Consider the following 23,907-nt stretch of genomic DNA (forward strand, 5'->3'; position numbering starts at 1 on the left):
CGGAAGATGGTGCAAAATTACGTGGTATGCCAGTTTGGTTGTGTGGCTTGAACGTATTTAACTACAGACCTCTGTTTTATAGTAACAAAATCTAGCAGTGAGGCAGACGTGGTTTGCCTCATATCATCCTAAGTTTTCCTGTGCTAAATGTCTTTCCAAGTCCACATCACCCTTGTAATTCATAACGCAGCTAACAGCCCTCCCACACAGCAAATTTAGCTTAACTTTCATTTCTTCTAAATACAAAGCATAGGTATTTTGTTTTTAATTTGTATGAGAACTTGCCGCTGTCACTGCTATTTACGTAAGAAGACGACATACTTCTAAACAATAGGATTCAATCGTATACCGCGACGTTACTTCACCAACATTTAATATGAATCTGAACACGGTAACATTCGAAAATTAGAATTTTAAAGACGGTATTACACGGCGATCCGTCAAGAAAGGTATTGGTTAGAGAGCTTACATTCGCTCTGTAATATTGGTCTAGTGCGATAGCCATTTAGTGGCGGTACTGGTGGAACTAACAGAATTAGCAAATTAGCAGTGAAGTAAAGTCACTGTATACGATTGTATCCTACACTTTAGAAGTATGTCGTCTTCTCACATAAATAATAGTGGCAGAAGCAAGTTCTCAGACAAATTAAAAGCAAAATACCTGTGCTTTGTATTTCGACGAAACAAAAAGTTAAGCTACATTTGCAGTGTGTGAGGGCTGACAGTTGCTTTATTGTGAAATATAAGGTGCTGTGGAATTGGAAAGAGCACAGAAAAACGTAGGATGATATGAATCCGCCCATGTGCACTATATAGGGATAGTAAATGGGAAATGCCTTTACGCTCGTTCCCGTCAGCCACCGCCAAATGTCAGCTTGGTTTTCACGAGTGATATTACGGCCCACGAACTTCGTTTGTTCGTTCCGAGCTTCCTTTGTTCACACGCATCCTCCACTTGACTGCCACCTGGCGGTCGTAATCATTCGGCACGATTCGGAAGTTGCCTTCGAAGCATAGCGTACTAAGAATCGATGAATCGTTGGAACTTAGAATCGTGACGACTCGGAAACACGCAATCGTTCTTACGATTCTTTTGAACGACGATTCGTCCGTATCACGATTCGATTCTTACGACTCTTTGTTTAGAGTCGTTCAATTGAACGACTCATTCACGAATCGCCACAACTCTACAAGACGCCATGCCGGTGCTCATAAACGCGCTTTACAACAATAGCCGTGCAAAATGCTGATAGCTCCTGGCACAGAAAAGTTTCAACCCTCTTCAGCTATGTTGTCAAGGAAATGGATCTGAAACTACTATTGACAGCAGATTTCGCCCTTGTATTTGGCATGTTAGACTGCCTTTTAACCTAGACAGTGGATTAGAAAACGGGAAACATTGGAAGCTCTTTATGCTTCCTATTAACACTCAGTAAAGATGAATGTGTAAGTGTTCGCTCTTGGCGTGTGTTGCTGTCACCGATCAATTTTGTCAATGCTTTATAATTTGGTTTAGATAGTAATAGTTTTGTTAAAGTATACTTAAGGCAAACTCAGTCTGAAATAAGGTACAACTTGCCTCAATGAATGAAGATAACTAAAGCATTATTTTGCGAAGTTTAATACAGTACGAGCACCGGTTTTAAGAAAGAGTTTTTATTTTTTAATTTCTGACATTTCCCTTGTAATTTATTTCGTTTAGACGAGTTGAAAAGCTGAGTATTTAAAAGTGATAATGAACGGCATTATGGGACACCTAAATCATTCATATAGCACCAGATTTTGTTTGCATGTTGTAAGGATCTTTATTTATTTTTCTAGTTTAGTAAAGATGTAATAAAATCTCAATGATATTGGCCATTCCTGTTTATCTAGTAATAAGTACTGACCAAGGGTGTACCCAGGATCAGAACTAGGGGTGGGGGGACAGGTCATACTAGTCTTAGCAAACAAGGACTCGAGATAACATACACCACTTCTTATTAAATAAAACAGTAAACCAGTGAAAAACTGCTTTTAATATACATTTTAAATACAAGAATGCACTTGTACAATCCGAGAAAACATGCAGCATTTCTTATTAAATAAAACAGTAAACTAGTAAAAAACTGCGAATATCTTCTAGGGGGGGAGGGCAGCTGCCCCCCCCCCCCCCCCCCCCGCCCCCGACCCCTCGCTGGGTACGCCCATGGTACTGACATTTATGTACATAGCAATCACATGGATTCTGTCACTCCACTATATCACATGGATTCTATCCTCCTGTTAAGTAGCAAAGTACCACTATACTAGTAGGCCTATTTATGAACTGGCAATACTTCCTCTTCTTGAAACATTTCTGCTTAAGCAGGTTATTCAACTGCGTGTACTCATTTCAGTTTTTGCTAATTGTTGTAGGTGGTAAACCAAATGACTTCCAGCCCCTAGAACCTACGGAACCTCACATGCTGGTAATGGCGAATGGAACTCTGTCAATCCTTTCTGCTTCTGCTGAAGATGAGGGCTTCTACCTCTGTCGTGCTGATAACGGCATTGGAGCTGGACTAAGCAAGGTGGTCGAGATAGCTGTCAATGGTAATAATCTACGAGTGACATATTAATGTACCCTAATCTCTCAAACAACAGACAATTAATTTCTGCCCACAATAGGACATCTAAGTTATATGAGTCACTTCATATTTAGTAATCTGTGTGTACTACATTGATTTTTCTGAAAGTAAACTTATGGGGAACCTTTCGAACTTAAAGAGAGAATAGCAAGTTCACACATAGAAATGGCATTTCTAGTATTTTGTTTCTAACTTTTTACTTAATTAACCAATGCTGTTTACGTTAATTCTAAGACGGAACACTAGTGAAACTAACGATATGTGTTGCATCGTAAGAACCATGGGGCCTCACTGAAGGTATATGATGAACTATGGGGTGGTCAAGGACCTATATATATATATATTCATCTGCTGGGTTACATCCAGTTCTTGGAATAGCAGCACTGAAGTCAGAAGGTATTCAAAGAAAGAAATATCGTTACTTACAGAGCAACCATTACACTGAAGTGGGATGCCCCCCCTCCCCAAGATTTGGGAAAGAGATAGTGATGAGGCTATTATGACTGCATCATTTGCGTGTCTGTTTAGGTGTTACAAAGGGTACTATAGGAACTACACTCCTGGAAATGGAAAAAAGAACACATTGACACCGGTGTGTCAGACCCACCATACTTGCTCCGGACACTGCGAGAGGGCTGTACAAGCAATGATCACACGCACGGCACAGCGGACACACCAGGAACCGCGGTGTTGGCCGTCGAATGGCGCTAGCTGCGCAGCATTTGTGCACCGCCGCCGTCAGTGTCAGCCAGTTTGCCGTGGTATACGGAGCTCCATCGCAGTCTTTAACACTGGTAGCATGCCGCGACAGCATGGACGTGAACCGTATGTGCAGTTGACGGACTTTGAGCGAGGGCGTATAGTGGGCATGCGGGAGGCCGGGTGGACGTACCGCCGAATTGCTCAACACGTGGGGCGTGAGGTCTCCACAGTACATCGATGTTGTCGCCAGTGGTCGGCGGAAGGTGCACGTGCCCGTCGACCTGGGACCGGACCACAGCGACGCACGGATGCACGCCAAGACCGTAGGATCCTACGCAGTGCCGTAGGGGACTGCACCGCCACTTCCCAGCAAATTAGGGACACTGTTGCTCCTGGGGTATCGGCGAGGACCATTCGCAACCGTCTCCATGAAGCTGGGCTACGGTCCCGCACACCGTTAGGCCGTCTTCCGCTCACGCCCCAACATCGTGCAGCCCGCCTCCAGTGGTGTCGCGACAGGCGTGAATGGAGGGACGAATGGAGACATGTCGTCTTCAGCGATGAGAGTCGCTTCTGCCTTGGTGCCAATGATGGTCGTATGCGTGTTTGGTGCCGTGCAGGTGAGCGCCACAATCAGGACTGCATACGACCGAGGCACACAGGGCCAACACCCGGCATCATGGTGTGGGGAGCGATCTCCTACACTGGCTGTACACCACTGGTGATCGTCGAGGGGACACTGAATAGTGCACGGTACATCCAAACCGTCATCGAACCCATCGTTCTACCATTCCTAGACCGGCAAGGGAACTTGCTGTTCCAATAGGACAATGCACGTCCGCATGTATCCCGTGCCATCCAACGTGCTCTAGAAGGTGTAAGTCAACTACCCTGGCCAGCAAGATCTCCGGATCTGTCCCCCATTGAGCATGTTTGGGACTGGATGAAGCGTCATCTCACGCGGTCTGCACGTCCAGCACGAACGCTGGTCCAACCGAGGCGCCAGGTGGAAATGGCATGGCAAGCCGTTCCACAGGACTACATCCAGCATCTCTACGATCGTCTCCATGGGAGAATAGCAGCCTGCATTGCTGCGAAAGGTGGATATACACTGTACTAGTGCCGACATTGTGCATGCTCTGTTGCCTGTGTCTATGTGCCTGTGGTTCTGTCAGTGTGATCATGTGATGTATCTGACCCCAGGAATGTGTCAATAAAGTTTCCCCTTCCTGGGACAATGAATTCACGGTGTTCTTATTTCAATTTCCAGGAGTGTATTAGCCCAGCTCAGGAGTACAAAGCAACTCATTAGCACACATCTACCACATACATAAATATGCAGCGTTACATAATTCAAACACTACTATTGCTTTTCCCCTTCCACTGCAAAACCCCTCAATTTAGCAATCGCAGAATCGTCTAAGTGACATCATACAGCCAGTATGTGATTCTCCTTAAACGTCTGTTTTTAATGGTGGTTTTAGCTAATTTTTGATGAGAAAGGTTCTTTAGATACTTTTTTTTTTTTTTCAATTTTATACCAGACTGTTCTTAATTTACTTTCACCATACCCAAATCGTGATGGGTGTATCTTGGGCGTTGCTATCTCTGAACAAACATAGCGTAAGTGACACCTTTCTTTGCTGGGCTTTCTGCTTTCCACCCCATTTCTCTGTTCTGCCCTTAGTCCTTCATTATTTTAAAACAGGAAAGAAAAACATGTCATGAGTCCTATGGGATATCGAAGTCTTGTGTGTATGAATTTTTATCCTCCAATTAGTCTGTTCTTTCACTTTGTTGTCACCATAGCAGTTGACTTTACATTCCACTCACTCCTTGAAAATTTAATTCCTATTCCCACACCAAGTGCACCGATTTCTTGCCAAACATGACATAATAGAAATTTGTTTTTCAATTCAAGTCATCAAATTTCAGAAGCAAAATATTTACACCATTCTTAGTTCCAACTATCTGGAAAATCTAAAGTTTTGCAAGTTGCCGCATTTGCATCACTTTCATCATCAAAAGTTACACAGACTGATCACTGACTTTCAATAACACATGCACTGTTTAAGTTCTTAACACATTGCTTTTTACATAGTTTGACCTGTCTTTTCTGTGGTGTGTCTTTTCTTCAGCCAATTCATCAAACTCATGATGGCAAAATAATAACTCAATATAAAAGTAAAGTTTTTCACTCTTTAATCAGCACATGGGTCATTTGCAAATATGGGTATTAATTCTATTTCTACCAGTATGACATTTAGCCCACATGTCACTTCTATATTGGTACTACAGATGGCTGAAAACAAGAAAACTTCAGCCATTTGGGTTCCTGCAGCTCTACTGTGTGGCGTGGTCCGATGATGACATCACCTTGAGTAAAATATTCCAGAAGTAAATCAGACCTCCACTCAGATCTCCCACTTGGTAGAATTCTGCATTACAGGGTCATAAGTACTTGAAAGAACCTGAGATTGAGCATTTCATAGGAAGCAGTCGGCAACGATTGACAAAAACAGGGCAAAGAAATTCAATAGGTAGCTTTAAGATCAAATAACAAAGACAGCTGAGGATTGAATAGCAAAAAGACAAGGCCCAGTAGAAATTATCGGATAACACATGATGTGAATTTAGTTGCTGAAAAGAAACAATATCAAAATGTAGTGGGCAAAAGTGAATACAGACATTTGAAAAATGAGAGTGAAGAAAGTGCAAAACTTTTAAGCAGGTATGCTTAGAAGAAAAATGCAAGGCTGTAGAAGTATGCATGGCTAGGGAAAAAATAGATGCCATCTATAGCAAAAACAAAGAGACCTTTAACGAAAAGAGAAACACGTGTATAATCATGAAGAACTCAGAAGCGAGTCAGTACTAAGCAAAGAATGAAAGTGAAAGATGGAAGGAATGAGTAGAAACACTACAGAATGAAAATGAACCACAAGCCAATATTATAAAACGTGAAGTGAAGTAAATGAAGATGAAATTGGAGACAAACTGTGAAAAGAAATTGATAGAGCACTGAAGGACCTAAGTAGAAACAAGGCCATGGAGTAGATAAAATTCCTTCAGAATTATTTGAGTCCTTGAGAGTCAACTATTCCGCATGATTTACAAGATATATGACACAGGAAAAATGCCCTCAGACTTCAAAAAGTACATAATAATTCCAATTCCAAAAGTGGCAGGTGTGACTATTATCAGACTATCAGCATAAAATGCAAAGTACTGATACCAAACAATTGAAACTCCATGATAGAATAGAATAATTTTATTGCTGTTAGGCCATTAAGGCAATAGACAAAGTCATACATATAATACACTATAACTCATGTTGCAATAGAACAATAGGTTTGTTATTACAGTGTAATATTACAATTGATGAAATCCTACAAAGTCATACTTATAATACTATATAATTCCTGTTGCAAAAGAGCAATAGACTTGTTATTACAGTATAATATTACAATTGGCAAAGTCATAAACATAATACAATATAATTCATGTTGCAACAGAACAATAGGTTTGTTATTACAATGTAGTATTATTATTAGTGAAATTCCACAAAGTCATACTTATAATACTATATAATTCCTGTTGCAAAAGAGTAATCGGTTTGTTATTACAGTATAATATTGCAATTGATGAAATCCTTTATGTCATAGAGTGGATGGGCAACTAACCAGTCATACACTGCTTGTTTGAATGGTTGCTCTGGTAAATCTTTCATAGCAAGTGGAAGTTTATTAAATAATTTGTGCCCCATTAGTTCATAACTGTTCAGTGATTTTGAGAGTCCGTGGAATGGAGTATAAATACATCTCTTCGTCCAAGCATTGTAGCAATGTATATTCTCTCTGCATTTAGCTTCGGGTAGCTTCTTTTTCATATAGATTAAGACATAGTATATATATGTAGGTTTGGAAAGGGCACCTCATTTAAATTAGAGAAACCATGAGAAACCAGTATCTTATGTGGGAAGTGTAGTTGCTAAAGCACTTGGCCATATGATATGAAGGACAAAGAAGCATATGTTTCTCTCAAGGGCCACCTGAGAACTATACGTATTCAAACAGATGTGTCACTTGCTGTGAAATATAAAATTACCTTCTGCATGAAGCTGAGTATAACCTTGGATAAAAACTTTTTGAATACATCTCCCGAAAACTGATCCTGTCATGTAAGGACTTTCTGTTTCAGAACCGGTGAGATTTGATGTGATGGAGAAAAATGTGACAGCTCGTCGTGGCCAGCAGGTGACCTTGAAGTGTGATGTCAGAGGGGACCATCCAATTCAGGTGAACTGGCTGTTCAGGGGGCAGCGACTGCACCACAGTTATAGGTATCTTACTCAGCACTTATTTACTATAGCAAAATTCTTGCATTAAAAAAGTAAATAATCTTAAATGGGAGAGGTATTTTCTTTTATTAAGTTCCTGAATGATTAAGGTCACTGAATCATTTCATGATGTGGCTCTTGATTGTTGACCAGGTAATATTAGTGTTGGCGGCAAAAGAAACTTTCATCATCAGCATTTCCCCAGTGCTATGTATTAAAGTTCCTACTCACCAAAGTTCACTGAATCATTTCATGATGTGGCTCTTGATTGTTGGCCAGATAATATTAGTGTTGGTGGCAAAAGAAACTTTCATCATCAGCATTTCCCCAGTGCTATGTATTAAAATTCCTACTCACCAAAGTTCACTGAATCATTTCATGATGTGGCTCTTGATTGTTGGCCAGATAATATTAGTGTTGGTGGCAAAAGAAACGTTCATCATCAGCATTTCCCCAGTGCTATGTATTAAAGTTCCTACTCACTAAAGTGTCAGAAAACAGTTCTAGTTTAATCTCGAACATCTCTGCATTGTGTAAAAGTACAAATGCCCTATGGCTTTATTGGATGGTATGCCCCATAATTAGGTGTCTAAATTGAAAGGCTGTTATGTCCATGTCTTACACTAGTTTTTCATTTTGAAGTGTGACTGTTGTACTTTAGAGGTAAGTAACTGTGGCAGTTGAGTGTAGTGTTATGATGATTTACACTGCCTGACAAACAAAGTGAAGCACCTAGAAGATATGGCTGAATGTTAACTTCATAGATGTTGGTGTGTAACTGATTAGAGTTGAAATTCTGGGACAGGTAGAATGACCACTAGAATATGGTAATGTTATTTGTCTTTCGTGTTGTTACCAGGACTGGCAAGGAGTATGTTGTTGTTGTTGCTGTTGTTGTTTTTGTGGTCTTCAGTCCTGAGACTGGTTTGATGCAGCTCTCCATGCTAGCAAGGAGTATAAGGGGTGTGAACAATGTCAGACGTTGACTGATCCCTGTGAAGGACATGGAAAAGCCACGTACTTGTTTGAGACATTATCAGCATTTGACTGTGTTTGAAAATGGCCTCATTGTGAGTCTCCATTTGGTTGGCCAGTGGAATTGCCCTGTATCCAGATTTATGGGGCATTCTGATGTGACTAGTCACATCCGAATGTCATCAAGGTCCGAGTTGACCATCACAAGGGAGGACTTCTGTTATGCACCAGTCACACTGTAACCCTTTCACAAATGTGCCTGCCATCTGAGAACAAGTAATGTATTCCCTGCAACAGTCTTTGTCATCCCACACCATTTGTCAGAGACTAACAACAGCCAAGCTAGGGAGTTACTGCCCATACATACACTGCCATTAACACCACAGCATGAATGGCTACATTTGGAGTGGTGCCATGATCAGGAAGTACACACTACTGATGAATGGCATCACATTGTGTTCAGCGATGAATTTTGGTTCTGTGTTATCCTGGATGACTGTCAGTATGGCAGTAACTTGCGGAGAGGCCCATTCTTCCAATGTTTTAGAGAAGCACAGTGACATTATTCCTGGAGTCGTGGTGTGGAGAGCCATCAGGTATGACTTACAGTCATCGCTGGTAGTGACTGCGAGAACTGACAGCACAGCAGTATGTCACAGACATTCGGCATCCTCGTGTGTTACCTCTCACATCTCATGTGACAGTATTATAGTGCCATTTTTCAACAGGGCAATGTTCATATGCATGACAAGTGTCACTCAGAACTCCACAAGCTGTGACATAGTCATGAATTAAACACTGATTCAGAAAGTGTAGAATAAATTTCTTTTATTTCTGTCTATGATCACAGAACTTAGACTACTGGTTTCAGTCAGCAATGACCATCTTTAGTACAACTAGTGGATGGTCTACATCTGAAAACAATAAAACATGCCATAATGAAAAGTAATACTTTCATGCATATGGAAAACATGTGCATTTAAAAATGATAAGGTTTACCTGTTTTAAAACATATCCTAATATAATGAAGCCATAGTAGCATGATCAAAAAACACACACGTAAACAGCTTAGTGTCATCATACTGATTTAAAATATGGTGTAAATTTGCCCACAATGCCAGCAGAGTTATCCTCTTAAGAGCATTACTCTTCTTAACAAACTGAGGTACAGTAGCTACAAAATGTTTTTGTGTCATAAGCTCGTTAGATGTCGCCAGTGTGCGATTTGCAGGGGGGGGTGGGGGGTGGGGGGGATTTCCCCCCCTCTGATCAGACCATCCTGTTGTCTGGTTTTAGTTTATGCATCCCAACTTGGTATGTTTATTTCCCACACACTGGAGTAAAACTTTACATATAATTTAAATTTGTGGAGCCGAACACTGAAAGTTTTTAGTAAGTGTTACTATTAATACTATTAATATGGTTCAGTTTTCTAACATCAGAATAAGTACAGCTTTTCACAAATGTGCCTCTACTTTTTGAATTCCTCTTGTTTACCTGTATGTAGATGATTTTGTAAATAAGCTTTACCTATAATGTACTTTTAAAGATATAACAAGGGATGGCTTTCCTGATAGTGCATACGCGTGAATAGTGAGTTTCGGCATTAACATGTATTTATAAATAGCTGTTTAACCATGCGTAACGCCACGGTCCAAGCTAGTAACATATATAATTCTACTAAACCCCTAAAACATCCCCCCCCCCCCACTGGTAAAAGCACAAATCGCACCCTGGATGTCGCTATTGTAGGCCTACACATTTCCTTCAATTATACAATTGTACAAAATCCAATAAAATGAAAAAGTACATTTGATAGAAACTATTGTGGGCTTATAACGTGTATAAGTTATTACAGTAATAAAATGTAAGAAATTAAAAACACGGATAAAGAGGAAATACATAAATCATAACAAGTGTTTCTGTGACACTTATACAGTGATTTTAAGATTAAAAACAATAACATATACACGAACAAGCTTAAGGAACCAATAAAATAAGAATGATACAATAGTGCCACACTGGCTGCTCTTTCACAGTAAGATTTAATGAGCATTTACAGCCATGTAACAAAACTACCTTGGGATTTCATCCAGCAGAAACCAACCATACTACAAGGAGCATTAAGAATAGCATGTGAATTCTCCACAGAGAACAAAAAGGTCGTTGTCTCTGTTTGTTGGAAGAGCTTGAAACTCATAAAAGGCAAAAAGCAGGAACCAGCAGGAGTGCTCAATGAGCAGAATGATTATGTGCCCAGAGCTTACTTTATTTTGTTTGACATTGTTTTACATTGATCATTGAATGTCTCTCTTATGTATATCTTGTCTTCTCAGTACCTACTGTAGTATTAAAGTGGATTACATGTTTGTTTCATTTTCTTAGATTGACCGTGTTACCCTCGTGTTTGACCGTCCCTTCACTGGTTTTGTCAAACCCTCACTTTCCTCAGAATGTGTACATAGAAGTCAGATTTTGAGATATTGGAAGAGATGAGAGTCACTGGTCATGAGATCAGAAGAACTGAGGATAATCAAAATTCTGCTAAATGAACTTGCATAAATCTGTAGGTATGCACATTGCTTCTGGTAGCTTACACATTGTTACAGTTTTCAACAATGTTGCCCTGACAACTCATGGAATTGTAGAGAAATATATTTTATCATAAAGCTATAATTTTCTCTCATATTTGGATTCAAGACTCAGCAAGATCACCAGTACCGGCCCTAGGTCTGTCACCTCTAGACTCATTTGAATAACCCTTCTTCAACACTTTTGTTTCACTTATGTTCCATCAGAATTGATGGCAAATTTCAGCTGCATTATAAGCTCACGTATTTAGAAATTTCGCATCTGATTGGAGTTTTCGTTACTGCACTCACTGGTCTTTTGAAACTGTCACCACCATATCACTGTCAGTTCATTGTCATTTACTTTCACAAAACAGTGTGGTTTTACCTCATAACTGGTGGTGACAGTTTCAAAAGACCAGTGTGCAGAAGCGGTATCATCAATTGCAAATTGTACATTATTACTCCTTAAATTTCATACAGAACTCAAACTGAATCTTTGTTTACTTATCCTTGTAAAAAATGTAAACTGTCTTCTGTTTTCATATATGTTAAACTTCTTATCCCCTCTAACGAACTCTGTAGTTGATGGCTAAGCTATAATAAGTTCCCAGTAGAGTGGGACAAATCTAAGCACATAAAATGTGATAAAAAACTAAGGAGAATTTTTCTTGAAATATTTTTATTTATTCATCAAAATCAGCTTTGTCCTCTTCAAAGTAATCCCCTTCAGATATAATACACTTGTGCCAGTGCTTTTTCCAATCTAGGAAGCACTTCTGGAATTCACTTTATGTTTTGATGTTCAGTTTCTTCAGAGATTCTGGTTTTACCTCATAAATGGTGGCAAAAAGGACATCCTTTCATGGTTCTCTTCAGCCTTGGGAAAGAAAGAAGTCGCAAAGGGCCATGTCCAGCAAATAAAGTAGCTGAGGCAAAATAACGATTTTGTTTCTCGCAAAAAAATCTCGAACAAGCATAGAGGTGTGAGTGAGAGCATTATTGTGATGCAATTTGCACAAGTGGTTTTGTCATAATTCTGGTCGTTTTCTTTGGATTGATTCAAACAAACAGCATGTAACATGCAGACAGTGTCCTTTATTGGCAGTTCGACCATAAGGTAGGAACTCATGATGCACATTCCAGTTGTAATTGATGAAGACAGGGAGAAGAATCTTTACATGTGACCGAAGTTTCCGAAATTTTTTTGGTCTTGACTCTTCAGTCAGTTTCCATTGGGACAGTTGCGCTTGGGATCAATGTCATATCCATGTACCCATGTTCTGTCCTCTGTTATACTATTCTTTAGAAGTTTTGGATCATTGTCGACTTCATTCAGCAATTCCTGAGTGGCATGTATGCAATGTTATTTCTGATCAAAGGGGGAGGACAGTAATCTGCTGCTGGTAGCATACACGGATGAGGTGGAGAGTGGGGCAGCTACGCACAGCCGGGAGGCTAGATGGAGGGTGGGGGAGAGAGGGGGGATGAGCAGAAAAGGAGAGGAGTAGAAAGACTGGGTGCACTGGTGGAATAGAGGGCTGTGTAATGCTGGAATAGGAACAGGGAAGGGGCTGATGGGTAAGGACAATGACTAAGAAAGGTTGAGACTGGGAGGGTTATGGGAATGTGGGATATATTGCAGGGAGAGTTTCCACCTCTGCAATTCATAAAAGTTCTCATTGGTAGGAAGGATCCAGATGGCACAGGCGGAGAAGCAATCATTGAAATGAAGGACGTCATGTTGGGTGGTATGCTCAGCAACAGGGTGGTCCCGTAGTTTCTTGGCCAAAGTTTGTCAGTTGCTTTTCATGCATACAGAAGCTTGTTGATTGTCATGCTCACATAGAATGCAGCACAGTGTTTGCAGCTTAGCTTGTAGATCACATGACTGGTTTCACAAGTAGCCCTGCCTTTGAAGGATAGGTGATGTTTGTCACTGGACTGGAGGGAGGTGGGAGGATATATGGGACAGATCTTAAATCTAGACCTATTACAGGGATATAAGCCAGGAGGCAAGGATTTGGGAGCAGTTGTTGTGTGGAGATGGATCAAAATATGGTGTAGGTTGCATGGGTGGTGGGATACCATTGTGCAAGGAGTAGGAAGGATAATGGGCAGGATATTTCTCATTTCAGGGCATGACAAGAGGTAATAAAAAAACTGTTGGAGAATGAAATTCAGTTGCTCCAGTCCTGGGTGGTAATGAGTAGGGAAATGCTCCTCTGTGGCCGATGATGGGGCTTTGGGAGGTTTTGCGTGTTGGGTAAGATAAGGCACAGGAGATCTGTGTTTTACAAAGATGGGAGGGTAATTATATGACCTTTAAAGGCCTCAATGAGACCCTCATTATATTTTGAGAGGGTCTGCTCATCACTACAGATGTGATGGCCACTGGTGGCTAGTCCGTGTGGAAGGGGCTTCTGGGTATGGAGTGTGTGGCAAGTCTTGAAATGGAGGTACTGCTGGTGGTTGTTAGGTTTGATGTGGACAGAGGTATTGATGTAGCCATCTGTGAGGTGGAGGTCAACACCAAGGAAGGTGGCCTAATGGGTTGAGCAGGACCAGATGTAGCGAATGGGGGAGAAGGAGTTGAGATTCTGGAGGAATGTTCATAGGGTGTCCTCACACTCGATCCAGATCACGAAGATATCATCAGTGAATCTGAACCAGTTGAGAGGATTAGGATTCTGCGCATTTATGAAGGATTCCTCTAGTTGGCCCATGAACGGGTTGGCATAGGATGGCGCCATGCAGGTGCCCATAGCCATACCTAGGATTTGTTTGTAGGTAACGCCTTCAAAGAAGAAGTACTTGTGGTTGAGGATATAGTTGGTCATGGCAACTAGGAAGGAGGTGGTCAGTGTGGAATCCATCGTGCATTGGGAAAGGTAGTGTTCAATAGGGCTCAGGCCATCAGCATTAGGGATGTTAGTGTGAAGAGAGGTAGCACCATTAGTTACAGGCAGGTTACCGTATGGTAAAGGGACAGGAACTGTGGAGAGTTGGTGGAGGAGAGTAAGTTGTGGGTAATAGGCTGAAGCTATTGGTGAATGAGAGGAAGGTATTGGCCAATGAGAGCAGAGATCCTCTCAGTGCAGGCTCAGTAACTGACCACAATGGGGCATCATGGGTGGTTGGGTTTATGGACTTTGGGAAGTGTGTAGAAGGAGGAATCCTTCATAAATATCCAGAATCCCAAACTACTCATCTGGTTCAGATTCATTGATGTCATCATCATGATCTGGATCGAGGGTGCTCCTACTCAATACATCAGGCCACCTTCCTTGATGATGACTTCTATCTCAAAGTTTGCTATGTCAGTATCTCTGTCCATATCAAACCTACCAACTAACATAAATACCTCCACTTTGACAGCTGTCACCCATTCCATGGCAAGAAGTCCCTTCCATACAGCCTAGCCACCTGTGGCCGTCACATCTGTTATGATGAGTGGCCACCTCAAAATATACCAATGGTCTCACTGAAGCCTTTATAGATCGTTATTACCATCCCAACCTTGCACAAAAACAGATCTCCTGTACCTTATCTTTCCAGTCACCCAATACCTCATGAAGCCCCACCATCCAGCCACAGAGAAGCATTTTCCTCATGATTCAGTACCACCCAGAACTGGAGCAACTGAATTGTTTTCTCCCCCATGGTTCTGAGTACCTCTTATTGTACCCCAAAATGATAAATGTGCTGCCCACTATCATTCCCACCCCTCCCACAGTGGTTTTCCACCATCCACTGAACCTACATAATATCGTACACCCTTACACAACCCGTGCTCCCAATCCCTTACCTCATGGCTCATACCCCTTAATAGACCTAGATGCAAGACCTGTCCCATACATCCTCCCACCACCACCTACTCCAGTCCTGTCACAAACATCACCTATCCCATCAAAGGCAGGGCTACTTCTGAAACCAGTCAAGTGATCTACAAGCTAAACTGCAACCACTGTCCTACATTCTCTGTGGGCATGACAACCAACAAGCTGTCTGTCCGCATGAGTGTCCACCAACAAACTGTGCCAATAAACAACTGGACCACCCTTTTGCTGAACATTCCTCCCAACATGATGTCCTTCATTTCAATGGCTGCTTCACAGCCTATGTCATTTGGATCCTTCCCACCAACACTAGCTTTTCTGAATTTCGCAGGTGTAAACTCTCCCTGCAATATATCCTATGCTCCCGTAACCCTCCTAGTCTCAACCTTCATTAATCCTTGTCCTTACCCATCACTTCTTTCCTGTTCACGTTCCAGCACTATACAGCCCTCCATTCCACCAGCGCACCCAGTCTTTGTACTTCTCTTCTTTACTACCACCAACCGCCTCCCCCCCCCCCCCCCCCTCACTCAATCTTCATCTAACCTGTTGACTGCACCTAACTGCCCCACTCTCCACCTCATCCCTGTATGCTCCTATGATCCTAGCAGCACTTCGCCGACCCCCACCCTACTATCCCTCCCGCTCACCACCCCAGCCTCTTCGTTAACCCCATACAATTGCCTCGCAGTCTGCCTCCAGATGCCAGAGACTGTAGTCATGTGTGCGTGAGTTGTGTTTGCATGAGTGTGTGCGTGTGTGTACTTTATTTAATTTTGACAAAGGACTTGTTGGCCAAAAGCTAATTGTGTGATGGCTTTTTTTTTTTTCTTTTCTGCAACTCAACATCTCTGCTGTATGGTGAGTAGCAACTATCCTTTTCATTATATTGTTACATTCCATCCTGGATTTTCCATTGTTTGATTTTACCTGATGGCTTTTCTTCCATCTCAACCCAGTGTTGTTTTTCTTTGTTACTATTTTCTGATGCATTACTATACTCAGTGTCCATTCTTCTTTCTTTTCTTTTCTGTGTTTCTCTTGTCGCCTCACAAACTGCACCGCATGCTCTACTTAGAAACCACTCTGTATCAACCATCTCAGCCACACACAACAGATGGCTGCAAGATCATGCTGATTGTTGGTGCAGCATTGTATGTCCCATGTTGCACCCATTGATATGATTAATCCTATACCTTCATATTGATCACTGGCCCTGTGCCATGCTTGCATGTGTTTTTGCATTTTCTTTCTCAAACCTTTCCTGTGCCACACAAACTTGTATCTCATCCTACCAACCACTCCCTCTCTGCCCCACTCTTTCGCCTCTCTATTCCAGTTCCCAGTTTGCACCTACTGATTTCAGGTAATCAAGTCACTTCCACCATTCCCCTTTTGATGCTTATCCACCCACAAGCCTGCAGCCCACATTACAAATATATATTTTTTTTCCATTAGTTCTCATTGTGACTTCATGCCAATTTCAGTTGGTTATTGCCTCTCATTATTGGCCTACTCCATCAGATTCCATCCTGGTTCCCCATATTTCTTCCTTTTCACAATTTTTTGTTTGAGTGTATTTCTGCAAATTTTTTGTCTGACATAATTCTGTGGTACTTGCGTATTTTTTGCACCACCATGGATTATTGTGCCTTCCATCTGCATCAGTACAGAAAAGTTTCCTTATTCCTAGTAGAACCCAGTCCCACATACTGTTCCTGCGCTGTTGATTAGCTCATGGAATCCTCCCAGATGGCCTTACCATCAAATTACCCATCTCTGGCTGCCACCCTTCCTTTCACAATGACCTCCATCTGTTCAGATGCCGCCAGTCCTTAGCCCCCACCAACATAGCCCCGCAAAACCAGAAACTCTCCCCAGAGTCCATCTCTCTCCTCCCCCATACATTCCCCACACTCCTATCTTCTACACACTTCTTAAATTACATAAACCCAACCACCCAGGATGCCCCATTGCAGCCGGTTACTGTGCCAGAGAATCACTGCTCTCGTAGACCAAACCTTCAGCCTATTACTCACAACCAACCCTCCTATATCAAAGCTACCAACCATTTCCTCCACTGACTCTCCACTGTTGCTGTCACTTTACCACATGATGCCCTCCTCGTCACTGTTGCTGCCACCTCCCTTTACACTAACATCCATAATGCCCATGTCCTACCCCTGTTGAACACTACCTTTCCCAACACACAATGGATTCCAAACCAACCACCTCCTTCCTAGTCAGCGTGACCAACTACATCCTCACCCACAAGTACTTCTCCTTTGAAGGCGTTACCTTCAAACAAATCAGGGGTACAGCTATGGGCACTCGCATGACTCCATACAATGCTAATCTATTCATGGACCATTTAGATGAAACCTTCCTAAACACCTAGAATCTGAAACCCCTCACCTGGTTCAAATTCACTGATGCCATCTTTGTGTTCTGGATCAAGGGTGAGAACACCCTATCCATATTCCTCCAGAACGTCGACACCCTCTCCCCCATTCATTTCACCTGGTCCTTCTCAACCCATTAGGCCACCTTCCTCAATGTTGAACTCCACCTCAAAGATGGCTATATCAATACCTCTGTCCATATCAAACCTACCGACCACTAGCGGTACCTCCATTTTGGCAGCTGCCACCCATTCCATAGCAAGAAGTCCCTTCCATATGGCCTAGCCACCTGTGGCCACCACATCTGTAGGGACGAGCAGCCCCTCTCAAAATATTCCAAGGATCGCACTGAGGGCTTTACAGATCGTAATTACCCTCCCAATCATGTAAAACAACAGATCCCCTGTGCCTTATCTTTCAAGTCACTCAACGTCTCCCAAAGCCCCACCATCTGGCCACATAGAAGCATTCCCGTCATGACTCAGTACCACTCAGAACTGGAGCAGCTGAATTATATTCTCTGCCAGGATTTGCACCACCTTTTGTCATGCCCTGAAATAAGAAATGTCCTGCCACTATCCTTCCTACTATTCCCACAGTGTTTTTTGTCACCCACTGAACCTACACAATATCCTCATCCATCTCTAAAGAACCCCTGCTCCCAACCCCTTGCCTCATGGCTTATATCCCTGTCATAAATCTAGATGCAAGACCTGTCCCATACATCCTTCCATCACCACCTACTCCAGTCCTTTCACAAACATCACCTACCCCATCAAAGGCAGGGCTGCCTGTGAAACTAGTCAGGATCTAAAAGCTAAGCTGCAGCCACTATGCTGCATTCTACACGAACATGGCAACCAACAAGTAGTATGCCCATATGAAAGGCCACTGACAAACTGGCCAATAAACAACTGGACCATCCTGTTCCTGTAACCCTCATGGTCTCAACCTTTGTTAGTCATTGTCCTTACCCATCAGCCCCTTCCCTGTTCCCATTGCAGCACTACACAGCCCTCTATTCCACCAAAGCACCTAGTCTTTTTACTCCTTTTCTGCTAACCCTCCACTCGCTTCCCCACACTCCATCTAAATTTCCAACTGTATCCAGCTGCCCCACTCACCACCTCATCTCTGTACACTCCCCACCCCTTCCCTACTATCCCTCCCAGCCCCAGCCTCTTCCTTATCCCCACCCTGTTGCCTCGCCCATGTCTTGAAGCAGGTGGTCCTTGGATCTTGGCTATGCAAACTCAGAGCTGTTGCACCAACTGTGGCAGATGTGCCAGTAATGGCAGTGGTGGTGGTGTGAGATAGTCTACAGGAAGACCCACCAGCTCCTCATACACCATTTCTACTAATGATGTCCCAATGTCCATCTTGTATGGAAGTTTTCTGTAACCCATTGCGAAGAGCTTCTGCATATGCTTGTACAATTTCTTCAGTTTAAGTGTCCTGACCTCCATACATGGAGCAGGAAACTATTTCTGTGACTCCCATGACATATCATATGCTGTCTATTGGCCTCTGCTATTGCTATGGTGTATGGGGTAATCACCATGGTACCAAGTATGTGTCTGCTTCTGTTGCCTCTTCCTACCCAATTTTGATGCCTGGCCACTGTTTCCACTACAATATGTGCATTTCATGAGTGAATTTTTCTTCTTCCCCTTATTTCTCATAGTGTTTAAATTTCAAAGCACAGCAATTGTCCTTTCATCATGAAAAGTCTTCTAGTTCACATTCTAGGGGTTCAGATTTAATCTCTAGCATGTTTAGCTTCTCTGTATTTGTCTGTAATGTTTTGGTTGAGGTGACAGTGTTTTCCTAGTTCATGCTCATGAGTAATGTCTTCTCTGGGTTGTCATAGGTTGTTATTCTCTGTTCTCTGCATTGTGCTATACTAGTTATTGTGCTGGTGTCAAATGTATTTTCTAGTCGTGTTTCCTTAAATCCTCTGTTAATGCATAATGAGCAAGGAAATCGGCACCTAATGTATGCTCAACAGCTACAAATGCCCATGTGAAGGTGATGGTGAATCCTACATATGAAGTTAGCACTTTATGGCTGTAGGTGGAAATTGCTGAGTTGTGTACTTTCAGGCATGAATGTTCATCAGGCTTATCATCAGAAGCACATTGGTAGTGTGTTGACATCTGAGACAGTGTGCCTCATACCTGTGTACCTGTCTGATACCTACAAGCATTGTGAAGCAGCAGTATGTGCCAGTGGCAGCAGTGTCTGTGAAAATTATGTCAACATCAAATTGCCACTGTGCATGTACCAACTGTTGTGGTGCAGTTCATTTACTGCAGTGTGATGGCATTCCACGTGTTGATTATCATACCTCTTTGGATGGTAGTGCTTTCTGTTTAACTTGCAAACTATTGCATAATCCTGATCGTGATTTTAGTTTGGGTAGGTGCGTGATTTTGTTTATTTCAGTGCTGGTTGACCAAACTGCTGGTGATACCAGCAGACATTAATTAAGACGCCCACCAGTCTGCAGCTGATCTTAGGGTTGCAGCACTGTTTTGTGTTGGGACTTTAGTTGTTTAGTAGGTTCACTCCATTGTTGCTGCACCTGAAGCAATTGGGGTAGAATCTTATCTTTGGTGCATAAGCTATGGAGTCCTGCAGCTATGTTCAGCATGTGGCAGGGTGTGATATTGGCACAGTGTGGTGTTATCTCTTCAGGCAAGTTTGGCATCTGTTGGGTGGGGTCAACTGGCTCATCTTCTGTTCATTATGTCTTGGAAACTGTTGCTGTTTGACTCCACCAATACACTCTCTCAGCCACTTTTGGCAACTTGCGTAATGTCTGATCTTCTTGCACCTGTGTTGGTGGCTGCTGTTGCCAAATATGTAACAGCAAATTATCCAAAACTGTTATTATGTCTATCATACCCTGTAAATTCCATCAAAATTCTGAAGTTGATTTGTTGCCTCCTGTTTATTCGTAAGAACCTGTCTGAGCCTTTGGTCTGGCAATTTAGTGCAGTGAGCAATTAATTCAGCTTTTAAAGTGAGGTGACGTGAGCCTGATGATGTGAAGGGTGCATTATAATGTCTGACACCAATACTGTCTCCCTTTGATCTAAACTGCTGATTACTAGCATAAATTGTTCATGATCATCGGTAACTTGTTGGAGTCCAAAAATATTTTCTGTGAACGTGAGCCAAATTTGTGGTTGATCATTGAGTAATGGCAGGGCATGTAACTGCAAACACAGCAGGGAATAACCACTTGAGCAGACAGACAGACAGACAGCTCATTGCCCCATAGTGCAGTGTCAAATGTGGAAGAAATCACCAGAACAGTCAACTTATTGAAATCTGGCTTAACATGACCCTAGTGTAGCAGAAAGATCAAATGCACAGTGGCTTGTAATCAGCTCTGCTGTTCGCATTTGTTTAACTGACATGTGATTTTGCAGTATTTTAACATTCAGTTCTATGCACTGCATTGTGTTCACTGCATTTCGTGGCAATTTTTGTGAATGTCATTGTCGATGGCATGCAGCAGGTTTTGAGTGTCCTGCAGTATAGTGTCATATTTAAGAGTCCACAAAATAAATTGTCCATAATGATACTTGTTACTTCATTGTCATGGGCACTAATTACATGGGTAAGCCTTGTATACCACTTAGAATGATGTACAACTCATTTAAGCTTATAGAATTATTTTTTATTACTTACTCTCAAAACAAAATGACAAAGAGATGAAACTTTGCACCAAAGGTAACATACACTACAGTTAATTGCTGAATCGATTATTTCCACAACAGATAGCTCAGAAGCCTAGTCATGATGGAAACATGTTAGATAATGGCAACAAACAGACCTGACCTCTTTGACAATGAGCATAGTGAAACTAGTACCAATGATCATGAGGCATTTGCTTACTAAAGTACAAAGAGCAGCTAAAACAGGTAGGAAGATTTACATGTTCAGTAAACTAAGTGGAGCGGCAGTTGAGTCACGTCTCCAAGAGGAATTCCAAACACTTATCTGTGAACAGTAACACATAGAAGAACTATGGCTCAAGCTTAAAAGAATAGTTGACCATGCACTGGACACATATTTATCTAATAGAACAGTTCATGATGGGAGAGACCCTCCGTGTTACACAGTGATTGTAAAAAGCTTCTGAAGAAACAGGGAATAAAACGGTATTGCAGTGCCCGTGTCATTCTGAATTATGATGCATTATTCCTTTGGTCATGCATATATGCATTATACAGCTGATGGTTGTTCATATTCATAACTGCAAATACATTTCTTGTATTTCATAATGGCTGTAGTTGCCACAGTGGCTGTTCCTTTGGACATCCATGGATGTCTGAAGGAACTTTGCATCTAATTCAGAATGACAGTTGCCCATTGCAATATCATATTTATCTGCTGACACGGGGCAAGTGACTTTCAAGTGAGATGTCTCCCTTGCTCAAGAATATACATAATGGATGTACAAGTGCAAGTTGTAGATACATGGTTGACGTCATATAGAAATTTGGGTGTCGTCATGAGTCATGCTCGGATAGCCAATTTCTAAGGTGACTGGTTATGATAAGCGGAAATCCGGGTTCGAGTCTCAGTCCTGCACAAATTTTCACGTCATCATCCCATTACACAGCTGATGGTCATCCAGATTCCAACTGCAAATACATTTCTTGTGTATTATGAATAATAGGTGGAAACAAATCAGAAGGCTGTTGATGGAGAGATACTGAATAAAATTCATTTGGCTGTCAAGAGGGCAACACATAATGTCTTCCACAACTACCTCAACAGAATCATGTCAAATGATCTCTTATAAAACCTAGTGAAGTTCTAGTCACATGTCAAGGCTCTTAGTGACATCTAAGTTAGTTTTCAGACACTCGTGGATGACACAGAAACTGGAATTAAGGGTAGCAAAGCTAAAGCAGAAGTGTTGAACCCGATTTTCAGTTGTTCCTTTATTAAGGAAGATACAGATGGACTGCCCCACATTACGTCTCACTCCACTCCGAAGATGAATTATATGGCATTACGAAACAGGTAAAGTCATTAAAACTCAACAAGATTCCACAGACACTGGGAATCTTGTCAGATTGTGTACAGAATTTACAACAGAGATAACTCCAGCTTTAACTGTTATATACCATAGATCCTGTGAACAAAAAACTGTTTTCCAGTGTCAGTTGATTGGAAGAAAGAACAGGCACATCCATTTATAAGAAGGATAGCAGAAGTGATCCACAAAACTACTATCCAATCTCACTGACAGCTGCCTGTCATAGAATCATAGAACATATCCGGAGATCAAACATAATAAGGCTTCAAAAATGGAATGACACCTTCAAAGCCAACCAGCATCCTGAAAGTCGTTGATCAATGCAGTAAGGGAGATGCAGTATTTCTTGAACTTTTGAAACTATTTTACTCAATACCACATCAATGCTTATTAATGAATGTATGCTCATAAGGACTTTCAAATGAAATTTGTGACTGGATTGATGATTTCTTGTAGGGGGGCTGCAGAATATTGCTTTAGATAGACAGTTGTTGGTAGATGTAGTAGTAACTTCAGGCCTGCCCCAGGGAAATGTGTTGACTATTGCTGTTCGTTACTACAATGATTTATAGCTCGCGTCATGTAAGATGACACTTCCATGCATAGAGGGCGAAGCAGGGAAGGGTGAGAACTGTGCATGCGTAGTAGCAGAGAGCGGGCAAACAAAGTCCACATTGCCAAACTGTGTTGCTGCAGACAACAGTCAGGCTCATTTGTCTAGGTACATAATATTACACATTCAAATACTAAAATATTAAAACCAGTTTTGATCAGTCATCATGAGAGAAATATTAATTCATGTCTTGATGACATTGCGTCTACTGCTCCACAGATTTACTTTGCTTGACATCGATACGCAAGAACAGCTGACAGAGCTTTGTGAAGATGAGAAGTACAATTTTTCTCACAATGACAATTGTCTAACAACAAGATCTTTGAAACTGCATACAACAATTATCAAATATTGCAGTTTGAACTATAATATAAGTAAAAATTTAATACACAACAAAATTAACTTCAAGTACAAACCGAAATCATTATATTTGCTTGACAACAGCTTCTATTCAGTAGAATTTTTGAAACTGTGTATAAGATGTGTATGTTGATGTGTTTGACTGTAATTATGTGTAATCACTGTGCATAAAAAAGAATTAGTGGTAGAAAAGACTAATTAAAAGACTATTATAAAAATGGTCAGTAAGATGTCATATTTTGTGCTGTTAATGGGCATTATGAGTGTAAACTAACTCATTCGACATTGAACAATTAACCATCATCTGCAAATAACTCTAGGGAATGATGACCGATAACATCGAAATTCACCGATATCTCTACAAGTAACAGTTACTGTCATTTACTGTCATTTTATGGCCTTATCCAGTTTATGTCTTGAAAATGATAGGTCTGACATG

General features: G+C 41.6%; 1 protein-coding gene across 1 annotated transcript in view; it reads left to right on the plus strand.

Moving 5' to 3' along the window:
* Positions 1 to 23,907, plus strand: part of LOC124779577 (Down syndrome cell adhesion molecule-like protein Dscam2) — a 432,737-nt gene that overhangs the window by 261,422 nt on the left and 147,408 nt on the right. Inside the window, exons 13-14 of the mRNA XM_047253719.1 lie at positions 2,398 to 2,574; positions 7,512 to 7,653. Of these exons, the coding sequence (XP_047109675.1) occupies positions 2,398 to 2,574; positions 7,512 to 7,653 (319 nt within the window). The remainder of the gene's footprint in view (positions 1 to 2,397; positions 2,575 to 7,511; positions 7,654 to 23,907) is intronic.

Source organism: Schistocerca piceifrons, chromosome 1 (assembly GCF_021461385.2).
Source record: "Schistocerca piceifrons isolate TAMUIC-IGC-003096 chromosome 1, iqSchPice1.1, whole genome shotgun sequence".
In the NCBI taxonomy this organism is placed as follows: Eukaryota; Metazoa; Arthropoda; class Insecta; order Orthoptera; family Acrididae; genus Schistocerca; species Schistocerca piceifrons.